Raw genomic sequence first — 21,556 nt, forward strand, 5'->3', positions numbered from 1 at the left:
CGGGTTTTGGGGGCAATGTGAGGATTAGGTGTACACTTTGTAACCATGTTTGGAATGGAAGCTATTCTAGAGTTAAAGCACATATGTTGAAAATTCCTGGTTTTGGGGTGAAGTTTTGTCGAGTGGTGACAGTACATGTTCTTGAACAATTGAAAGCTGAAGTTGCTGCAGCCAGTGTTGTTGCTAACAGAACCTTGCCTAGAGATATCCCACTTCCAGTTGAGGGCAATGAGAAGAGGAAGAGAAGGGGTGTTTCAGCTATTGAATCTAGCTTCAATTTGGATGTTCGAAGACAGCTTGATGAACTAATAGCTAGAATGTTTTACACTGGTGGTCTGCCTTTTAATCTTGCACGTAACCCATATTTTAGAAAGGCTTTCATGTTTGCTACCAATAACCCAATTGGAGGTTATGTCCCTCCAAGCTACAACAAGTTGAGAACAACTCTTCTTGTGCAAGAGAGGACACATGTGGAGAGAATGCTGCAGCCCTTGAAGGAAACTTGGAGCTCTAAAGGTGTGAGTATTGTTTCAGATGGATGGTCAGATGCTCAAAGACGCCCACTCTTGAATTTCTTGGCTGTTACAGAAGATGGTCCAATGTTTCTTAGAGCGATCAACACTGAAGGAATATCCAAGACCAAGGAGTATATTGCAGAGAAGATGTTAGCAGTAATTGATGAGATTGGGGCACAAAATGTTGTGCAAGTGATCACTGACAACGCTGCCAATTGCAGAGCTGCTGGCATCATAGTTGAGCAGAAGCACCCTCATATTTTTTGGACCCCTTGTGTTGTGCATACTTTGAATCTTGCTTTGAAGAACATATGTGCTTCTAGGGAAATTGAAGATGTGCTTTATACTGAATTCCAGTGGATTAGCGAAGTCATTGGAGATGCCAGCATGATTAAAAATTTCATCATGAATCACTCCATGAGGTTGTCTATGTTCAATGAGCAAAGCAATCTGAAATTCCTTGCTATTGCTGACACAAGATTTGCCTCTGCTATTGTGATGTTGAAGAGATTTATTGCTATAAAAGATGCTCTTTCAGTGATGGTAGTGAGTGAAAAGTGGAGTGCCTATAGGGAAGATAATCCACGTCAGGCTCAATTTGTAAAGGAGAAGATTGTGAATGATATGTGGTGGGATAAAGTGCGCTATTTCCTTAGTTTCACTGAGCCTATCTATACAATGATACGAGCAGCAAATACTGACAAGGCATGCCTCCATTTGATATATGAGATGTGGGACACAATGATAGAGAAGGTGAAGAGTGTGATCTATCGTCATGAAATGAAAGAGACACATGAAGAATCTATCTTTTACTCAGCTGTGCATGACATCTTGGTGAGTCGATGGACAAAAAGCAACACGCCCTTGCACTGCTTGGCACACTCACTAAATCCAAAGTATTACACTGATGCATGGATCAATGAGGTCCCCAACCGACAGGCTCCTCATAATGATGAGGAAATTTCAGAGATGAGAAATACTTGTTTCAGGAGATATTTTTCTGGTGAAGAATTAAAAAAGATTAAGTTGCAGTATGCTAATTTCTCTTTGTTTGGAAATGGATTCAATTCATTTGACTCACTTGAGGATAGAAGTTATATGGAACCAAAAATGTGGTGGGGAATTCATGGCCATTCTGCTACAGAATTAAAGAAGTTGGCACTTAAATTACTTGGACAGCCAGCATCATCTTCCTGTGCCGAAAGAAATTGGAGTACATATGGGCTGATCCATAGTTCATTGAGAAACAGGTTCGATTCTATTTCATTTTATTTGTCATATTCATTATGATCAGTTGGTCACACATGAATGAATTTGGATTCCTAATACAAATCTGCAATTTAAATTGTAGGCTAAATCCTGGGCGTGCTGAGGATTTAGTTTTCACACACCAAAACTTGCGTCTTCTTTCTAGAAAATCTGATGAATACCGCTGTGGTCCATCAGCAATGTGGGATGTTGGAGCTGACACTTTTGAAGCTGATTTTGAGGGTGGTGCTGATTTTCTTGAGCAAGCTGATCTATCACTGAATGAGCCAGAACTTGAAGAAAGATTGTTTGAAGATCTTGAGGCATTGGGTTTGACCGAAGATGCAGAATGAAATCTAGTTGTTGTCTCATGTCTGGTCTGTGGTCTGTTAGAATTAAAACTTAGAACTTGTGTGGTGATTTGGTGAACTAGTGATTATTTTGCGAGTCTGCTGGTGTAGCGTATCGTTACACATGTTTTTGGGCTTTTGGCATGCTGGATTCATTGATTTGAGTCCAGATAAATTCTGGAAGAGGAAGTAGATGTTTACTTTAGTCAAAGTTGTTGAACATTAACTTCTAACGCCCTTAAATTGAACTGGTCGGTTGTGGTCCATTTCAGACATTTCAGCATTTAATTTTATTTATAATATATATTGTGTATCGCCGTATCCGTATTTTTTGAGAAATGGTGTATCGCGGTATCGGCGTATCGCGTATCCGTATCCCCGTATCAGGGCAACATAGATGGGAAAACATCCTCAGTAAAAAAAAAATCTCGAACACGCAGGAGAGCTGAGTATCATTATATTAAAAGAAGAAATAAACAAGGGTACAACTGACGCCTTACGGCGGCCTGAACGACACTAACATAGACTGACTCATCTATATAACTCTAGGCTACATGAGAGAGGGAAGCAACAAGGGAGGTCAACCCCTTGGCCCCGGCAGTCTCCCACAGACGGCGCTCATCCCCAACATGGATTAGGAAATTAGCAATATTAGGGGAATGGCCATCAAAGATGCATCTGTTCCGGTGATTCCACAAAATCCAAGCGCCCAGAATAATGAGGGAGTTTAGGCCATCTCTGAAGGACCCCTGAATAGCTTCATTTGCTTGATGCCACCACTCCATAAAATTAATATTCGTTGGTTGGGGGGCCAAACCCTGTAGCCCGAATTGCCTTAGAAGGAGGAACCAACATTCTCTTGAGAAAACGCAATTCACAAGCAGATGGTCAATTGTCTCCCTCTCCTGATCACATAAAGGACATTTTTCCGGATGATCCAGCCCCCGCTTCTCAAGTCTATCTGATGTCCAACATTTCTTGTGAGTCACCAGCCACAAGAAGAATCGGCATTTGGGCGGAGCCCAAGTTTTCCAAATCCGCTCAAAAGGTTCAAACTCCACAGCTCCAATGAAGAGCCCCTCATAAGCAGCTTTAGTCGAATATTTGCCATTAGCAGCCAGCCGAAAAATATGCTTGTTAACATGACAAGAGATGATGAGAGGGTGGGCCAGAAGATCGAGGCACTAGTAGCCCTTGTGATCTGAAGAGTAACCGAAGAGACAGCGAGTGGAGCGGGGTGCCAAGTTTGTGGGGAGCAGTGGTGGTGTTGGGATAGCAAGCACAGCCAAAGAGGCGGAGATGCGTATAGGAAGGGGCAGTGCCAAAGAGGGCGAAGAAAGGAGTGGGATGACTGACCGCTTTGGAGGGTAGGCGGTTCAAGAGGTAGGTGGTAGTGTGGAGACCCTCAGCCCAGTAACAAGCAGGAAGGGAGGCCTGAAACAGAAGGGTGTGAATGAGGCTGGCGATGGTGTGAATCATGCGCTCAACCTTGCCATTCTAAGGGAAGGTGTAAGGACATGACATCCACAGTTACACGTCGCGAGAGAGAAAGAAGGCACGAGACGTGGAGTTATCGAAATCCGTCGTTGTCAAATGGTGCAACCAAACTAAGTCAACACCCATGCGAAGAAGTGAGGTAGGGTGGGGAAGGTGTCAGACTTACGGCGAATGCGAAAAGTCCACAAGTAGTGAGAGATGTCATCCAGGATGACCAGATAGTACTGGTAACCAGAAATGCTCGGTATCAGGGATGTCCAAAGATCACAATGAATGAGATCAAAGGGGCGAGTTGTACGGGACATGGAAGAGGGGAAAGAAAACGAGTGTGGCGCCCAAGCTGACAAGCATAGCAAGGCGAGGCAGAGTTGATGGTCGAGGTGCTCGAGAGTCTAGAGAGGACGTCGTGGCCAGGGTGGCCAAGACGACGATGCCTAGTGGAGGCAAAGGCAGCAACGGTGAGGGCATAGGGTGGCCAAGACGACGATGCCTAGTGGAGGCAAAGGCAGCAACGGTGAGGGCATAGTGGAGGCAGAGGCAGCAACGGAGAGGCAACAACACAGGATGAGGGAGATGGGGCAGGGAAGCAAATAGGATATAGGGGGCCAAAGTTGTCGCATCGGGCGACCACAGCACAAGTGGTACGATCCCATAAGGTGAGCCCCTAGGGACCAAACTCCATGAAACAGTGGTTGTCAGTGGTGAAGCGACAAACCGAGAGAATATTATGTATGATGTTGGGGGGCAACAAGGATGTTGTTGAGGTATAAAAGGACCAAGAAGAATTGTGTCGCCTACTGAGGTGATAGGCAGAATCAGCCTGTTACCGATAATGATGGAAGAAGGGAAGGTGGGCTGCGGGGATGGGGTAAAGAAACAGTACCGTGGTCAGGAGTGGTGTGATACGAGGCACCAGAGTCAGCAACTAGTCGGTGGGAGTAGGAGTGGGCTGCGATTATATGGGGTACGAGGAAAGAGCTAGGTTGGCACCCACCATAGAGCCATCGGGATGGACGTTGTGGCCACCAGTGGCGAGCAAGCTGACGGCGCGCATGGGCGATGGAGACGGCAAGACCTCGATTGTCATGGAGACAATCTCGACACTACGGAACACAAACAACCATGTAGCATGGCAACCCTCCTAAGGACGAACGGAGGCCGGAGGGTGGTAGAGCTGGATGCAATCACGGAGAATTGGGTATATATCCCGATCAAAGGCCACAAACGTGCCCCGGAGAAGCTGGTCGTCGTGAAGGGAGACGCACATGACAGGGAGACACGTGGACCATGGCATGGCGAAGGACGAACGTCGATGGAGCAGGCGTGAGGTGGCACGGGGAGTGCTGACTCCACGACGTGCTCGGCGCCGGCGAAGCAAGAGAGAAGGCCTCGACAGCAGAGGCATCAGAGGAGGCCGAGGGTGCGGTGCCGACCAATGAGGAGGGGCCTAGGAGAGACGCTCGAGCATAACCAGGTGTTGTGGTGGAGGTTGCAGCGCCGAATAAGGTAGAGGTTGGTCTAGCGGAGGATGCAGGTGTTGTGGCATATAGCGATGGCGCAGACGAGAAGGTGGATCTGAAGCCAAAAGCGGAAGAGGATGCGGCAACGAACGAGGCCCCGAACAGGGAGGTCTCAAAAGTGGGAGCAGAGGCGGCGGCGACAGCGGCAGGATCACCGTGCAGGAGTGGGGTGCACCTATGGTAGAGGGGTGGAGTCGTGGGGAGGGAGCACCAGCCTCGCGGCGATCGGATTGTCCTGCAGCAAATAGGGGTGAAAATGGGACGGATACAGGGTCATATTGTATCCTACCCTAATGTATTTCCCTCCTATACAAGACCGGGTACGGGTATTTAAAATTCGAGACGGATACAGGACGGGACCAGGTAATAATTTGGGTGGGTAAGAAACGAATATCAGATATTACTCGGGTAGATAATGGATATTTATCGGATAATTTGTCCCGATAATATTAGTTACCCAACCGTTCAACAAACAAATAAAATAAGAAATATATAATCATGTACATGATAGCTCAAATATAGAAAATAAACCGATAAAAATGATATAATTTGTAGAGGGAGAGAGTATATATATAGTACAGGAGCCCCTAGGATAATTAAGTGGGCAATTTCTACCTCGTGTTGCAATTTCTATGTTTGGATGAGATTCTAAAATTCGGGTTATGGATAAAAATAATCTCTACTGGTTCTTGGATTATGTGCTTGTGTGATAGAACCCTTTAGAATCATAGTGTTTGGATGAAATTCCAATGGATTTGAGCAACATTTGTTTCTATTGTTTTATATTTGTTATACGTACTACACTGCATTAATAGCATCGAGCAGCGATGGATTCCAGGATTATGTGCTTGTTTTATTAGGTAATGGACCCGACCATTAGGCCAGCAAGCCACAACCGCAAGTGTACATACACGGCTGCAGTGCCAGGTTTGTGACAATATGCGGGTACCCGACCGTTTAGTACCCCCATCCGACCCGAGGTTGCCGAGTATTATCAATTTTGTATCCTACCGGCCTACCCATATCCAGATGCTATTAACCGGGTAGTACCTGTATCCGTCCCGACAACAAAAATACATGTATTCGTGTCCGAAAATCCGGGTTTTTGATACTCGTATACGATACTCGACCCGGGTACATGTCCCATTTTCACCCCTAGCAGCAGACCGTGCTGCTGGCGCGAACATGGCAGCAGGTATCCCGGCGAGTCGAGGTCGATGATGAGCTTGTCCTACAACGGAGGCTAGCCCCACATTTTGGAAATTGCGTCGGTGAAGAGGCAGTGGTGATATTGAAGAGGGACGCAGAGGTGGTCGTGATGGAGAGGTTGGGGCTGCTCGTGGCAGGGGAGGCGGCGCCAAAGAACCCGGGGCTACGTGAGGCAAGCTGCAACGCGGGCGCGACTGTGGCCTGCTGGCTGGGGCAGGGAAGCGAGCTGCAACGGGGGCGCAGCCGCTGCTGCAGCGAGTGTTGGTGGATGACGAGGAGGTTGTCCACGACATCAAGGAGGAGGACGAGCCAAGGACCGAAAGGAAGAGCACGCTGCCGTAGAGGCTGTCAACGTCGTCGTGGTTGGAGGGGAGGACCACGCTTGCCGCCGGGGAGGCCCTCCATGCCAAGAATGGAGGGGAGAAGTGTGCCAGAGCGGGGGCGCGCGGCGGGAGAGGGGATGCCGACAGGCCGCTAGGGGAGGGAGGGGACGTCGGGGAGGTCGTCCGCGACGCCAGTAAGGAGGGTGATGCCAAGGATGGAAGGGAGGAGCGTGTCACCGGGGATGACGTCCGTGATAGCATGAACAAAAAGGAGGTCGCCGGCGTTGGGGAGCGTGGGTAGCCACGCAACCGCGCCTGGTGCATGGGCGTCGGCGGTGATGGCCGCCCAAGAAGGCCCGACCATGTGGCGAAGAAGGTCAACGATTGTTGCAGCTAAGAGAGAGGGTGGGAGGAGGAAGGAAAGAGGAGAGAGGCTTGATACCATGTTGGAAAGTGAAACCCTAACCCTAATTGGGCATGGGATAAGTTGATATATAGTCAATACATGGGCATGGGCCAAGGGCCATTATAGGGTAAGACACACAAACACAATGTGCTAACACATAGAGCTATGAAGTGAACTGCTAAGTTGATGAACCAATAGACCATCCAAACCAAATAAACAATGTGTCAAAAGTAATCCAAATTGTTAACAAAATGACAAATGTGAATTAAAGTTTTGATATCATAGTAATGCTACATGCCATATTATCTAATGGATCCCCTATTATTAGATCATTATACAAACAGAGCATGGTCGTGTGTCCCTTTTAAGAAAAAAATAGACAAAATAGAATGACAACTATACTACAATGATCAAAAGTTGCATGATTGTAACAACAGAAGAAAAAAAGAAAATTATATTAAACACAGGAGATACCTTCAATATCCAAATCCCCACAACCAATAGACTGCAAATCCTTAGCCAGTTCTTTTGTTTTGTCATATGCAACTGCCAGAATTCTTAGGTACTGCCATTATACTTTGACATCAGCATGACACCAGATTTGCATGGTAGGTTGGCAAAAATCTACATGGAAATACTATAGAGCACAAAACTTACTTGTAGAAGGCCTCCTTCGAGAGGAGGCAAACTAGCAAGAGAGGGCTTTACTATAATTCTGTCAAGAATGGTCGTTACCCTTTGTTCTAGCACTCGCTGAGAAGCAAAGTGCAATAGTCAATCTATTTTGTAAAAACAGTGACCGCAGAGACCCTTGAGTGCCATTGAAAAAACATACCTGGACAAGAATTGCCATGACCTCATTCGGAGAAGGAAAGACAGCCGTTATTGTAGCTGCCTCTTTCCTCACAGTATCTGAAGACAAGTATGATATATCAGAGTGCCAAAATTGAAAATCATCAAAGTATAGTTTAGAAACAAAAATTGCAAAGAGTGCAGCTCATAAATACCTGCAATTTCCTTATACAATGTAGAGAGACCATCTGCAATACTGTCGCAATCAGCTTGCAACCCCTCATCACCCAGAACAACTTGAATATCAGTGTTCATGATTTCCACATCAATAAACATTGGTCGTATTGCAACATAGTGTTGCATAGCACTGGTTCCCCGGTTGAACTGTAATCAATATAGCATAAAAATATTTTTTTAAACGAAATAGTATTATATGCCTGTATAGATTAGCACCTACCCTTAAATTAACAGAGGTATAAAAGCTTAAACCAGGAGCAAAAGGTAAATACATATTCAGTTCCACAAAACTTACTCATGCAGAGGTTTACAAATCAATTTATCCAGTTAGCCTTTAAGCCATATATATAATAAGTAAGCTGCCTAAGCTACACATCCAAGCCCAACAATTTCTTCCATTTAGCATTGATGCTCTCAATATTTTAACTGACAAATCCTAGTTTCACCATCACATGTGTCAGGCCACTAAAAAACTCAGACCGCGAGTTTCCAGCTACATCCTGTATGTTGTATTTTGCAGTTCAAAAAAGAAATAGACCAAAAATTTGAAAATGGGTGGGTCATTACATTAACCTTCTCTGACATTCAGTCCTGGAACTTCACTGCAAAAGATGAACCAGGTGATTTTTACATCTATGCAAAAACTCATGCATATAAGAATTCATGATATTATACATTAACGGCCATAACCTGTGGCAGTGCATGGGGAAATTTTTCTGCCCCTCTACCAGTTCAATAAGCGTGCAGATCGCATGCATGTTTGTGGAAGGAAAACATTCTTTGCTATTGATGCTGCTAAAATTCATGGACCCCGAGTCCAAGTCGGTTTGGACAGGTCGTGATTATTCGTCAAGTCGTCCGACTAATCATGATTAATCACGATTAATCGACCAAGTCGATCAGCCAGAACGACCAGCAAGTTGTCTGACTTCAAAACATTGTGGGCTACAACTAAACTGTACTCCATTGCAATCTTTCCATCCAACGAAACAATTTAAGCTCCTGTCTCTGAACCTGTTCCTTGTATAAATGCATACCTGTGACAATATTTTAGCACATTCTGCCATTGTAGACAACTCCCGTCTCTGTGATGCAGCATCAAACCGAGCCAGTAGTCGATTCTCCAATTCTGCACAAAAAATAACAATGCATCATTGCCAACTAACAGAATCTCTATAGAAAGCTGAAAGGAAGCAAACTGACCATTACAATATTCTTGGAGATTTGCAACAGCAACCTCCAAACCACGGCTTGCATTAGCAGAGCCTACAGCTGATGACACGCCATGTCTACCAACATCCTCCTCAGCAAATGACCCTACATTATCAAAACATACAGCTACTTTAGAAACATGTAATGCCTAAATTTACAAATGCACGAATTTTCATTGACATCATGTTGGAATAAGAAAATGCTAATGTATGTTACTACTTTTGCTTGACAGAATTCTGCTTAGATATTATAAATGTCCACTAATGTTGCTAAAACACACAAAAAATCAAGAATCGGCATAAAAACGTAGAAAAAATGCACATATCAACTTAGTGATTTCCTCATAATTGGTCGACGTGATTGATAACTAACAGGACAGAAATAAAATGGCAGCAGTTAGAGCTTACGCAATTTCTGTGCAATTGAAGCAGCCTCAGCAACACGACTGTCATCAGAAAATAAAGGAGAAAGTTCCATAAGGTCCCCAGGTGTGCTGTTGAACTCCATGAGATACTGTAATAAAAGCATATTTCAAAATTTCAGTTAAAATGAGGTCATACAAACATATCAAGCAAACAGTAATATAGTAGTACCAAACTTCAATAAATATGTTACCTTGATGAGATCGATCGTCTGACTAGCAGTTTCCCTCTGGGATTCTGCGCTCTGACAGACAAGAGAGGTAGACATTAAACATAAAATCAACAAAAAAAAACTAAACCGAAGAGTAAAGCCATAACCTCAGAATCGTCTAACATATACAAAAATTATGGGTATCAATACCGGACAGAAATTACCTGTAAATGATCACCAATTTTTGCAGCTGTTTGACCAACACTGGATATGCGGGAATCCAGCCTAGCAAAGCTATCAAATAGTCCATCCACACCTTTCTCAAGCTGAAGAAAACAATAGAACAATGAATAATAAAAAGAAACATGGACCACTAGTTCAACATCATTTGTCAAATTGTATGCAAGAATATTCTGACCAAGAGGCTGATCAACACTCTTAATTAGTTTCAATGTTCATTCTAAGTTGACATAGGACTATATTTTGAATTGATGTCTCTTTCCTCTTAACTCTCTTGTCACGTCATAAAAAATGCTTATGTGGCATGTATTAAATGAGTATGTTACTATGGATTGGGAATAGCCTAAGAAAAACTCCAAAAGCTCAGATGCTCCGGCCATGCACCAGAGGCTATGTTAACATTGTATTAGGGTTTGGGGGTCTCCCTGGTGTACTGTAATGGGCCAGGCACATATCTAGGTATATTAATTAATACATATCCCCTCCCTATTCTAGGGTTTCCAATATGGTATAGAGGCATTTTTTCTCTCCCAGCCGCCACCTCCCCCTGCCCGGCTCTCACTCTCCCTGCGCCGCCGTCCTGCCGTCGGCGTCCTCCTCCCCTCCCTGAGCCGTCGTCTCTCTCTCCCACCTCCCTGCGCCGCCGCCTCTCCCCTCCCGGCCCTGCGCCCGCACGCGCCTGGTCCCGCCCATGGCGGACCTCCCTGGCGTGCGCGCGCCCTCGGCCGCCGGCCACGCGCCCCCAGCCGCCGACGCGTCCTGCACCGCCCCCGACATGGACGACCTCGTTCGCCCCATCCCCTACGCCGTCGTGTCCGCCCACAGGCATGCCGGTGGCTATCTCCCCACCGCCACCGCAGCCGCCACTGCGGCCGCCACGACCGCACCCAGCGCTACCGCTGCTGTTGTCGCAGCCGCCGCCGCTGCCACCTCCCACGCTACCGGGCTCGGCCTCTCGGGCTACCCGGCATACACGGGAGCCCTAGCACTCGCCGTGGAACCAGCTGGCCCGTCGTTGACCCGTGTTCTCCGGCAACCGCCACCTGGCTTCCAAACCACGCGCCCACCGGTCCTCGACATCACTTGGGCTCCCATGGTACCCACTGCCGACCCCGCGCTGGTCGCCGCCATTGCCACCATCCAGGCTGCTGTGGCCGCCTCTCAAGAGCGACAACGCACCGCTTCCCTCGCCGAGGAACGGGAGTGTGCCATGGGCCAGGCATTGACCACTCAGTTGGCCAATGCCCAGTGTCTTCTCCACGGCTGCGACACACCACCACCTCCCGTTGCACCCACCCCGGAGGGTGGGGTCCTCGAGTCCCCCCATACCTCTGGGCTCCACGCCGACACCATCGCCGCACTCCACGCCCAAGCCGTTGGGGTCCACAACATCCGGTCCGTCGTGTTGGACCTATAGGTGTACATTCGGGCCGCCCGGCACAAGCCCGAAAAGGCCCGTATTGTTTGAATTTTGAGCTAGCGCGGCCCGTTTGAATTTCGGGCCGTGTCGGGCTGGCCCACGGGCCTAGCCTTTGGCCCACGGGCCTAGCCCTCGGCCCACGACCCGGCACGTAATTGCTTAAACGTCCAGGGCTCATTTCGAGCGGCCCGAAATTATAAAAGCCCGAAATTCAATTTTTCGCCCAAAAATCACATTAGGGCCCGAAATTCAGTTTTTGGCCCGAAATTCACATCAAGGCCTATAATTCACATCAGAGCCCAGAATTCAAAACAAATTTAATAAAGCAAATAAAAGATAAGACAAATAAATTTGACCAAAAGCAAACTTAATATTTGTATTAAGCTTCTAGAGCTATGCAATGACTACCTCGTTTACAAATCATTTTGTTAGAAAAAAAAAAGAGTATAATCAGCTCTATACAAAGTTCGTAAGTTCAGTTCATTATCTAATGTTCATAACAAAAGTAAAATTACATCACATACTCTAATTCAAAGCTACAAAAAACTTCTAACTAGCATTATCTCTAGTTTTGTGTTCTTTATAAAGTACATGAAAGTGTGGAATAAAGTGTGATTTTAATAAATATATGGGCCTTTTCGTGCCTCTATATGGGCCATTCCGTGCCTGCCTTAAACGGGTCGTGCTCGTGCCCGCCCATGGGCCGCGACCTCGGCCCAAACCCGGCCCGATATATCGGGTCGTGCCGGCCCGGCACTAAAATATTTCGGGTCGTGCCGTGCCTGGGTCGTGCTATTTTTTCGTGCTTCAGACCGACCCATCAGGCCCGACCCAAATGTACACCTATAGTTGGACCCGGCGTCCTCTCACTACCCTCGCTGGCGCGCTCAGGTGGTCCTCACCCTTCAGCGGTTTGCCCTCGTCGTCCACGTCCTCGACGACCCTGTCGCCCCACAGTCTCCTGCGTGGGTCCAGATGGACAACGTGGTCATCTCATGGCTCCACGGCACCATCACCGTCGAGCTGCAGGACAGCATCCATGACCAGTCAGACACCGCCCGTCAGGCATGGCTCGCTCTCGAGGGCCAATTCCTCGGAAATCGGGAGGCTCGGGCGCTCCACCTTGACGCCCAGTTCCACCTGTTCTCTCACAGGGGGAACTCTCGGTGGATGACTACTACCGCCAGATGAAGGGCATGGCGGACTCTCTCCGTGATCTCGGCGAGCCTGTCATTAACCGCACCCTGGTGTTGAACCTTCTACGTGGTCTCAGCCCCAGGTACGGCCACCTGAAGGCTCTCATCAAGCGGATCGTGTCGTTCCCCACATTCCATGTCGTGCGGAACGAGCTCCTCCTCGAGGAGCTCACCATGACACTCGAGGCTCCCACTTCGGCCTCTGCTCTCTACAGCGCCACCCCCGGTGCTCAGGCGCCTTTCGAGGGACAGGCCACCCATACTCCATCGACCGCGCCCCCCACTCCCACCCTGCAGCGGCTCCTCGTCCGGCTTCCACCGCCGACGGCGGCCGTCGCCCCCGCAAGGACGACAGCTCCACCCGTGGCGGTTCCTCCGGCCGGGGTGGCGGCCAGGGCTGGCCCTCGCTCTACAACCCCTGGACCGGCACCATCTCCATGTGGACGGGTCAGGGCCCCAGTGTCCCACGTCCTCCGGCACTAGCACCGACTCTCCTGACGACACCGCCTTACGGCATGCCTCCGTACGGCGTTCCCCCGACGACCCCGGCCCCGACTCAGCTCTCGCCCACGGGGGGCCTCGCCACGACATCCTGGCCCCCGTTCGTTGGAGGCTGGGACCCGGCCTCTCTCGCCGCCGTCTACAGCACTATGGCGTTGGCTCCACCACCCTCTGACTGGGTCATCGACTCCGGCGCAGCCTACCACACCACCCCCACCGCAGGCATGCTCTCTCGCTCACACCCATCCTCTCCACACACCCTACATTGATCGTCGTTGGAAACGGTTCCACTCTTCCAGTCACCTCGGTAGGTGCCTCGGTACTCCTTGGACCGTTCTATCTCAACGACGTTCTCGTAGCCCCTCACATTACTCACAATCTCCTTTCTGTCTATCGGTTCACCACCGACAATTCTTGCTCCATTGAGTTTGACCCTTCTGGTTTTTTTGTGAAGGATCTGGCCACCAGGACCCCACTCGCCCGATGTGACAGCGTCGGGCCCCTCTACACGCTCCAGCCCTCTTTCGTCGGCACGTCTCCACCGCCCGTCCTGGTCTCCACCACCACCTCCACCACATGGCATCGTCGTCTCGGCCACCCAGGACCTGACGTCATGACCAAGCTTTCCTGCACTTTAGATTCATCTTGTATTAGGGGACATTTTGAGGGCCTCTGTCTTGCTTGTCAGCTTGGCTGACATACTCGTCTTCCTTTTCCTACTTCGTCTTCTAGGGCTGAGCAGGCTTTTGACCTGGTTCATTGTGATCTCTGGACCTCCCTTGTACTAAGTCTCTCTGGATACAAATACTATTTAGTAATTTTGGATGATTTCTCCCATTTTCTATGGACTTTTCCTCTTCGGTTAAAGTCTGACACCCTTACCACCCTCACTTCTTTGTCTGGGTCTCCACCCAGTTCCGTCGCTCGGTCCGGGCACTACAGTGTGACAACAATCGCGAGTTCGATAACCACGCCGCTCGATCCTTCTTCCTCACCAGTGGCGTTCAACTACGTCTCCCGTGCTCCTACAGCTCTGCCCAGAACGGTCGGGCCGAGCGCATGATTCGCACCACCACCAACATGACACATTGCAGTTCGCCGACATCTTCACCAAGGGGTTACCGACGAGTGTATTCCTAGACTTTTGATCCAGTCTCAACATTTGTACAGGATAGAGTTGCGACTGTCGGGGGGTGTTAGCATTGTATTAGGGTTACTCGTAGATATTTGGCAGAAAACCTTCAAACATACAAGAATTCCGTTGCCTCCAAACTCCCAGACCAACGGGATGATAAGGGAATTCGGTCCCTTAAGCATATCCTTAGGCACTCCCTTGATGGTCTTCCTCCACCAACTAGAGTAATGACAGGACGTCATTGAAGGTGTTGCAGCAGTCAGATACAGATGTTGGAAAATCAGTGCCCAAAGTTGTTGTGTCCGTGTGAATACACAGGAAAGAAGAACATGTTGGATACTGGATAGTCTCAGCCTGATCACAGAAGAGACAAGCAGCAGGGTGAGGCAGTCCGCCGTTCAACACTAGTTGTTAAGAGCTAGCCAGATAAAAAAACTTGCAACGCAGCGGACCCCACGTCTCCCACACCCGCCTCCAGGGAGCAAATTTGATAGTCCCCACAAAGAATGCCACATTAGCTGATTTACTGCTATATTCTTTTGATGCTATCAGCTTCCAGCAGTGTCGGTCTTGAACATCCTGCTGAAGAATCATATCATCCATTTGGTTCCAAAATAAAAGATATTCCACAAGCACTTGTACAGTAAGAGCCTCGTTGATGTCAAACACTCAGCGCTGGTTATGTAGAGCTTGAGCAACTGTTTTGCTTTTGACAATTCACTTTGGAACCTTTTTGAACAGGTTTGCAGCAACCTCAGCAATAGTCTTACCATTCAACCAATGTTCAGACTTCAGACAAAAAAGAGTGGGTTCCCCATCTCCAGAATTTCAGCCTGATTGACATAAATCTCAGCCATACCCAATGCAGTTTTTTGTTTCCTATTATTGTCTTTTTATATTCCCTATTGCAGCCCAGCAACATATTCTAGCTTCTAGGCTTCTAGCTCAACAAGAGCCTACCATCGTCGCAGCCAAAAGGCCCCCAACCTGGCAACCTCCAGCCACATGACATGATAGTATGAGACACACATTTCCTATCCCCAGCCTCACACCATTGACCGCCAGTGCCAGGCAGCATGTATATCTGACTCTCCTCTGTCCTCTCATCTGGCCAACCGCTAGGACCTGGAGCCATGTTGCCCGCTCGTCCAGGTGGCAGATAACGTCCAGGCGTGGGCTAGGAATTGCAGCCCAATGCTCAGATTGGATCAAGCACAGGCCAAGAAAAAACACCAATTCTGCCTGGCCCAGCCTATGATCAGGTTAAATCCTTAGCCAACTCAGAATCAAGACTCAGTTGTTCTATAACTGATATCTATTTGTCTATTCTGTGCCGGAGGCTCCCACATGAGTGGGGTCTGGGGAAGGGATAAACCGAGGCAGCCTTTCACCCGCAAATGCGGAGAGGCTGCTTCAAACCTACAACTTGGTGACTAAATGAGGTAACTCTCACCACTGCACCAGACCTGCCCTTCAAAAACACACCTAGTGTTTCCAAACACCTGCGCACGTGTGTGTGTGTGCTTTACCTAGTCAGTAATTACTGAACTATCTTCAGTAATTACCGGCAATTACTAAAGATAGCTCAGTCATTATCGATAAGTACTATTACTGAACGATCTTCAGTAATTACCGGTAATTACTGAAGATTCGATAAGTACTGAAGATCGTTCAGTAATTATCGAGTGAGTGAAGCTTCACCTAGAGTGACGAATAGCATGTGTGTGTAGCACTTAGTAGGCTAGTGCATAAAGAGTTTCAGTCATATTTAGGATTGTCAAGTATTAATGCAGTAAAGGCCTATGTATTATATTTCCTAGTCTGATAGCTCAATACCAAAGTTTATCGTGCTTCCAAAGTTGGCCATATGCGTATAAAGCACCTAGTAAGCTAGTACATAAAGAGTCCCAGACAAGTATTAATGCGGTAAAGGCCTCTGCCCACTAAATTGGGCTTCAATTGGAGCCACTTCTCAACAGGGAAAGCCTGACAGCTAGATGACAATCTGCCCCTCTATATTACTCAGAATTATGCAGTTCAAGACAGTGGGGAGAGTTTTCTCCTTCCATGGGTTCTCCATGGCTCCATGCTGCATACATCCAATGAAGTTGCAGCTGTTAACTGAAGGCTGCAGCTATTTTTGCAGATGTCAACTAAAGGCTGCAATCGTTTTTTTATTACCTAGCTGACTCACATGGTGACAGCTTTCTCTACAGAATTCCAAGGTTCTTTGTCATTTCAAAGAAAAAAAACTCGACCTGCGGAGGGTAAGACAGCCCCCGGGCATTATATTAAGAGAAAGACCTTCTCACGCAGGTCGATAAAACCCCCGAACCCCTGCCCCACCCATACACAGCGGCACCGTAGCCCATGTGAGAAACGACCGCGACTGGGACCGAGCCTTAGACCTGTGCTTTGGCGTGGGACAAACGAGGGGATTTTTTTAACCACAGCCTGAAATTCGCTCCCACGGGGAGTCGAACCTAGGACCTGAGGAATGCTACTCAGACCACCTAACCAACTCAGCTAGAGGCCCTTTCGCGTCATTTGAAAGAAAATATCAAAAGAAAAAACAAACGGACTCCATTATCTTAACCCTACGCCTGAAAACAGAGAGGCAAGCAGTTTGCACTTACTGAATATGATAAGGATTATGATGAGTTATCAATTAATATTGTCCTCCCTTTTGCATTAAGGCATGAAAAACAGAGTGGGCCGAGAAATTAAAGTATTACCACGAACCAATCAAAATCTCTTATCTGAGGATCCCAAACAAGTAAAGACAAAAGAAACAAGCAAGACATATATACATGAAATAATTATGTCTGGTTTGCATCAAGGTTTTCAAGGCGGGCGACTAGTCGCGACTAGAAGTCGGTGCAGAGGTGATAGTCGATATGAACGACTCGACTTTCTCTACTAGTCGCTCGACTCATCGACTAGTCACGACTAGTCGCGGCATTTGAGTCGGATGACTTATTTGGGCCTAGGTATAAAAATGTGAATCCACTCAGCCATCTCAACCCTAATAGGTAGGATGCTAATGGACAAGTTTTCTGCCTTATTTATCTATGGATATGAAATGATTCATGACTTAATGAGGACCAAGACAAATGGTAGAGATCTTGCGAGGCATGCAACTACTCCGTTTGCAACATTCTTCCTTACATTGGCTAATATGTGGAAACAAAGACAAGGATTGAAAGCTCTCTTTGTTAGTAATGAATGTTGTGAGAGCAAAATGGAGAACAATGAAGTAGGAAATGCACATGTTGTTTGTCACTTCGTTGCATTTTGGCAAGCAGTAGAAGATTTCATGAGCTTCACAACCTATTCTAATATTCTTGAGGATAGTTGATGGTGATGAGAGACCAGCAATTGCTGGGATGTGGGCTGCCATGGACCATGAAAAAAAAAAGAGCATCAAAAAAGCTTTGGAGCACAAAGAAAGAATAATAGATGAAGTAATTTCTATTGTTGAAAAGAGGTAGGGCAGTCAGATGGATATCAATCTGTATAGAGCAACACTGTTTTTGAATCCAAACAAGTTCTTCGAAACCAGAGAAAACAATAGAAGACTTGCTACAAGACTATATTCAATATTTAATGATATATTGTAGATGGAGATGGATGAAAATATACTAAACAAGGTGTTTTTTAGTGTTCCAGCATGTTTTTAGTCTTAGCATATATAGAAAGATATAAAAATATAATCACCGACCTATGTTCGACTAGTCACGACTAGTCTACTAGTCAGTAGCCGCACGATTCGACTCGACTTCTCGACTACTCGAAACATTGGTTTGCAACTTTGCATATATGTCATCTATAGCTGTCACTGAAAGGAATTTGAGATTTTCTTTGTGAGCAATAGGCATTCCGTCAGGTTTGTCATCTATAGCTGAAATTGAAGAAAAAAATGTGGTTTTCTTCCTAAGCAATAGGTATTGTATGTTTCTTTCTGGTCTCACCTGCATTTATTTGTTTATTTGCCTTTAATTCTTTTCCTACAACAATATCTCTGCAGTAATCGGTGACAAATATAAAATCCTGCGAGCATTATAACTAACCTCCCCTAGCGTCTTGCGATGCTTGGCATCCTGCACCGCCACCTCCTTCTTAAGATTCTGGAGCCGCTTATCAATCTGCTAAACAAAAAAAACACACAACACATTGCACTGTCAGTGGTGCGCAACACTATCACCGACCAACCAAGCTCCCACTCAATTGAGTAAGGCAGGAAGGCGTGGCATGAAGTTCACAGCCAACATTCAGTGCCGCAGGCAGGTAGGCTCGCGACGTGACGGACCTGCCTACGGAGGTCGACGAGCTCCTTGCATGAGTGCTTGAACAGCCCAAGAAGCTCGTCGACAGCGGGGAAGACGGGCGGGGCCGCCCCGAGCACGGGCGGCGGAGGAGGTGGCGCGGGCGCGGCGTCGTCCTCCCCGCGGTACTCCGGGAGCAGCTCGTCCACCAGTCCCCCAAACAGAGCGTCGAATGAGAAGTCTCCCTGCGCCGCAGTACCGCAAGCGACGATGAGACCGCATCGCGGAGGAGACACAAGAATCGGAGGAAGGGAGGAAGGGATGGGAGAGAGGATGAAACCTACCTTGAAGTCCTCGAGGTCGAGGGTGAGGGGCAGCGCGGCGGCGGGGTTGGCGGCAGTCGGCATAGCGGCTGGCGGGGCGGCGGAGATCTGGGGTTCCCTTCCCTTGTCGGAGAAGTGTGGGGGTGTGGGGGTGTGGCCGCCGTATCGGGGGCGGACTGGACGAGGAATGCAGAACGGAAGGGGAAAACCCTGCAAGCTGCAACCGCGTTAGACTATCCGTAACCGTTCCCCTAAATTTTTCCCCTAAATGTTACTATGCAGCCACGTCAGCAAGATTCTCTCCCCTATATTCACTCGTCCCGCAACCATTCCCCCTAAATTTTTCCCTATATATCCCTCTACTCATTAAATATACATTTCCATATAACTAACATAACCAACTTCATTTTCTATTTTTTTATATATTTTCATACGTTCGGTATTGTGCGCTCGTATTACAAAAATGATAAAAATAATTTTTATTTGTTTGTTTTCAAATACGGAAAAGATGTAATACAAGTTTTAAGTTTAAAAATAATTTCGTAATGTCAAACTTTACTTCTCCATACTACTCCGTCATAACAATTTCACAAATATTTGTACGCAATATGACATAACTGCGCTTATGCTTGAATCATACTCGTTTAGTCATACACAGGAAGCCACGCTTGTCTTCGACCGAAAGCCACGTTTGACTTACGTTGTAAGCCAAGGTTGCCTTCCGACGTAAGCCAGTAGCTTCTCCCTAAAGCCAAGTTTCTCTCGTCTATATATATGCAATGTTTGTCTTCAAATATGTATTTGCATCTAGCACTTGTTCCACAAGTAAACCATTGCTCCAAATGTCTCCAAGTCGTAGGCAACATGATTCGGATTCAAGTGATAGTGACGACGAAACACTTATACTTGTTAATCTTCTTACCCTCAACATTGAGGCTAGACGCCTACACCGACGACGGTCCGGGTTACCTCGCCGCGTTATTCGCAGGGATCATTTTGCTGGAGAAAACCTTATCCAGCATCACTACTTCGGGCCGAACCCGGTGTATCCATTGCACGTGTTTCGTAGAAGGTACGCACATCATGTAATTCTAAGAGGTTCTGATAATTCCATAGTATTTACCACGATCCTTTGTTATTTTGTTTAGGTTTCGCATGAGTAGGCCTCTGTTTCTCCGTATTTTGCAAGGACTTCAACAGCAGGATACATACTTTACACAAAGGGTTGACGCAACAGGCATGCCAGGACTCGGTCCCCTACAAAAAGTATGTGCGGCACTTCGCATACTTGCATATGGTTTACCTTCTGATGCGGTAGACGAGTACATTCAAATCGGGGAGTCTACAGCTAGAGAATGTCTTCATCATTTTTGTCGCGCAATCATACAATATTTTAGTGCCTGGTATCTACGGACTCCTAATGAAGCAGACATAGCACGTATCATGCACAGTAGCGAGTCAAGGGGTTTTCCTGGAATGTTGGGTTCCATAGATTGCATGCATTGGGAGTGGCGGAACTGTCCTACAGCCTGGCGTGGTCAGTTTTGTGGTCGAAATGGTAGAGCGTCCATGATACTAGAGGCGGTAGCAACTTATGATCTATGGATTTGGTATGCTTTTTTTGGCATGCCAGGGACAAACAATGACGTTAACGTGCTGCACCGATCACCAGTCTTTGACCCTTTGACAACTGGTCGAATGCCACCTGTGAATTACACAGTAAATGGCCATGCTTACAACTTCGGATATTACTTAGCTGATGGTATTTACCCCAACTGGCCTACTTTTGTGAAAGCTATCAGACACCCGTATGAGGAAAAGAAAGTTTATTTCACACAAATGCAAGAGAGTTGCCGAAAAGATATTGAGCGTGCTTTCGGAGTTCTTCAAGCACGGTGGGCGGTGCTCCGTGGTCCAGCATATGGGTGGGATCGCAATCGTTTAACAGAGATAATCACAGCTTGCATCATCATGCACAATATGATTGTGGAAGACGAAGGCCCTTTGGCTGCTAATACTGATTTCGGAGATAACACTTCAGGCATAGACGCATCTCAAATAATTGGAGAAGGAAGGGCAGCATGGGTCATTAACCACTTTGATATTCGTCGTCAAGATAGGTCTTGCTCCCTCCAAAATGATCTTGTCGAGCATTTGTGGGCTCGACGTGGCACCATGTAAACGTGTCGTTTCATTAGTACTTTGTTTCAACTTCCAAATCAGCTATTGTAATTCACTGTCTTGTCGTACTTATGCGTGTTGCCATAAATAACGAGAAATTTATGACTCCTGTTTGCCCTACCTACATACGTATGTTTTACTAACACAATAAGTTTCAACCATGTGGACCATATAAATGTAAAGCACAACAATAATATGACTGTGTACCAATTGACGCAAACAATCCAATTCAGTACAAACTTGAATAATGGTTGAAAACAAATCCATGACATACATATGCTTGAAATAATGATCTAACATGGTTCCACGCCTGGGCACAATTATTGTCTATTACAACATTAGACGACATAACATAGAGCTATTATGTCCTCCACGATTTATGGTTCGAACTAAGTACAATGTTCTCAACAAAG

The 21,556-nt window shown here is 47.0% G+C and overlaps 2 protein-coding genes across 2 annotated transcripts; both read left to right on the forward strand.

Moving 5' to 3' along the window:
• Window positions 1-1,467: 1,467 nt before the first annotated feature.
• On the forward strand, window positions 1,468-2,765 carry LOC103650349 (uncharacterized). Its single transcript, XM_008675942.4, is given in 3 exon segments — window positions 1,468-1,765; window positions 1,867-2,035; window positions 2,037-2,765. Coding segments are annotated over 3 exon segments (513 nt in total). The 5' UTR covers window positions 1,468-1,484; the 3' UTR covers window positions 2,100-2,765.
• A 17,013-nt stretch (window positions 2,766-19,778) lies between these two features.
• LOC109945256 (protein ALP1-like) lies at window positions 19,779-21,240 on the forward strand. Its single transcript, XM_020551103.3, has 2 exons — window positions 19,779-20,034; window positions 20,111-21,240. The coding sequence occupies exons 1-2, from the start codon at window positions 19,805-19,807 to the stop codon at window positions 21,141-21,143; spliced, it is 1,263 nt and encodes a 420-aa protein (XP_020406692.2). The 5' UTR covers window positions 19,779-19,804; the 3' UTR covers window positions 21,144-21,240.
• Window positions 21,241-21,556: the final 316 nt, after the last annotated feature.

Source organism: Zea mays, chromosome 3 (genome assembly GCF_902167145.1).
Source record: "Zea mays cultivar B73 chromosome 3, Zm-B73-REFERENCE-NAM-5.0, whole genome shotgun sequence".
Classification (NCBI taxonomy): Eukaryota; Viridiplantae; Streptophyta; class Magnoliopsida; order Poales; family Poaceae; genus Zea; species Zea mays.

Excerpts from the sequence above, each read along its gene's own strand:
- LOC109945256 (XM_020551103.3), top strand. The coding sequence starts at position 19,805 with ATGTCTCCAAGTCGTAGGCAACATGATTCGGATTCAAGTGATAGTGAC. Across the intron at positions 20,035-20,110 it reads TTGCACGTGTTTCGTAGAAG|GTTTCGCATGAGTAGGCCTC; the intron begins GTACGCACATCA and ends TATTTTGTTTAG.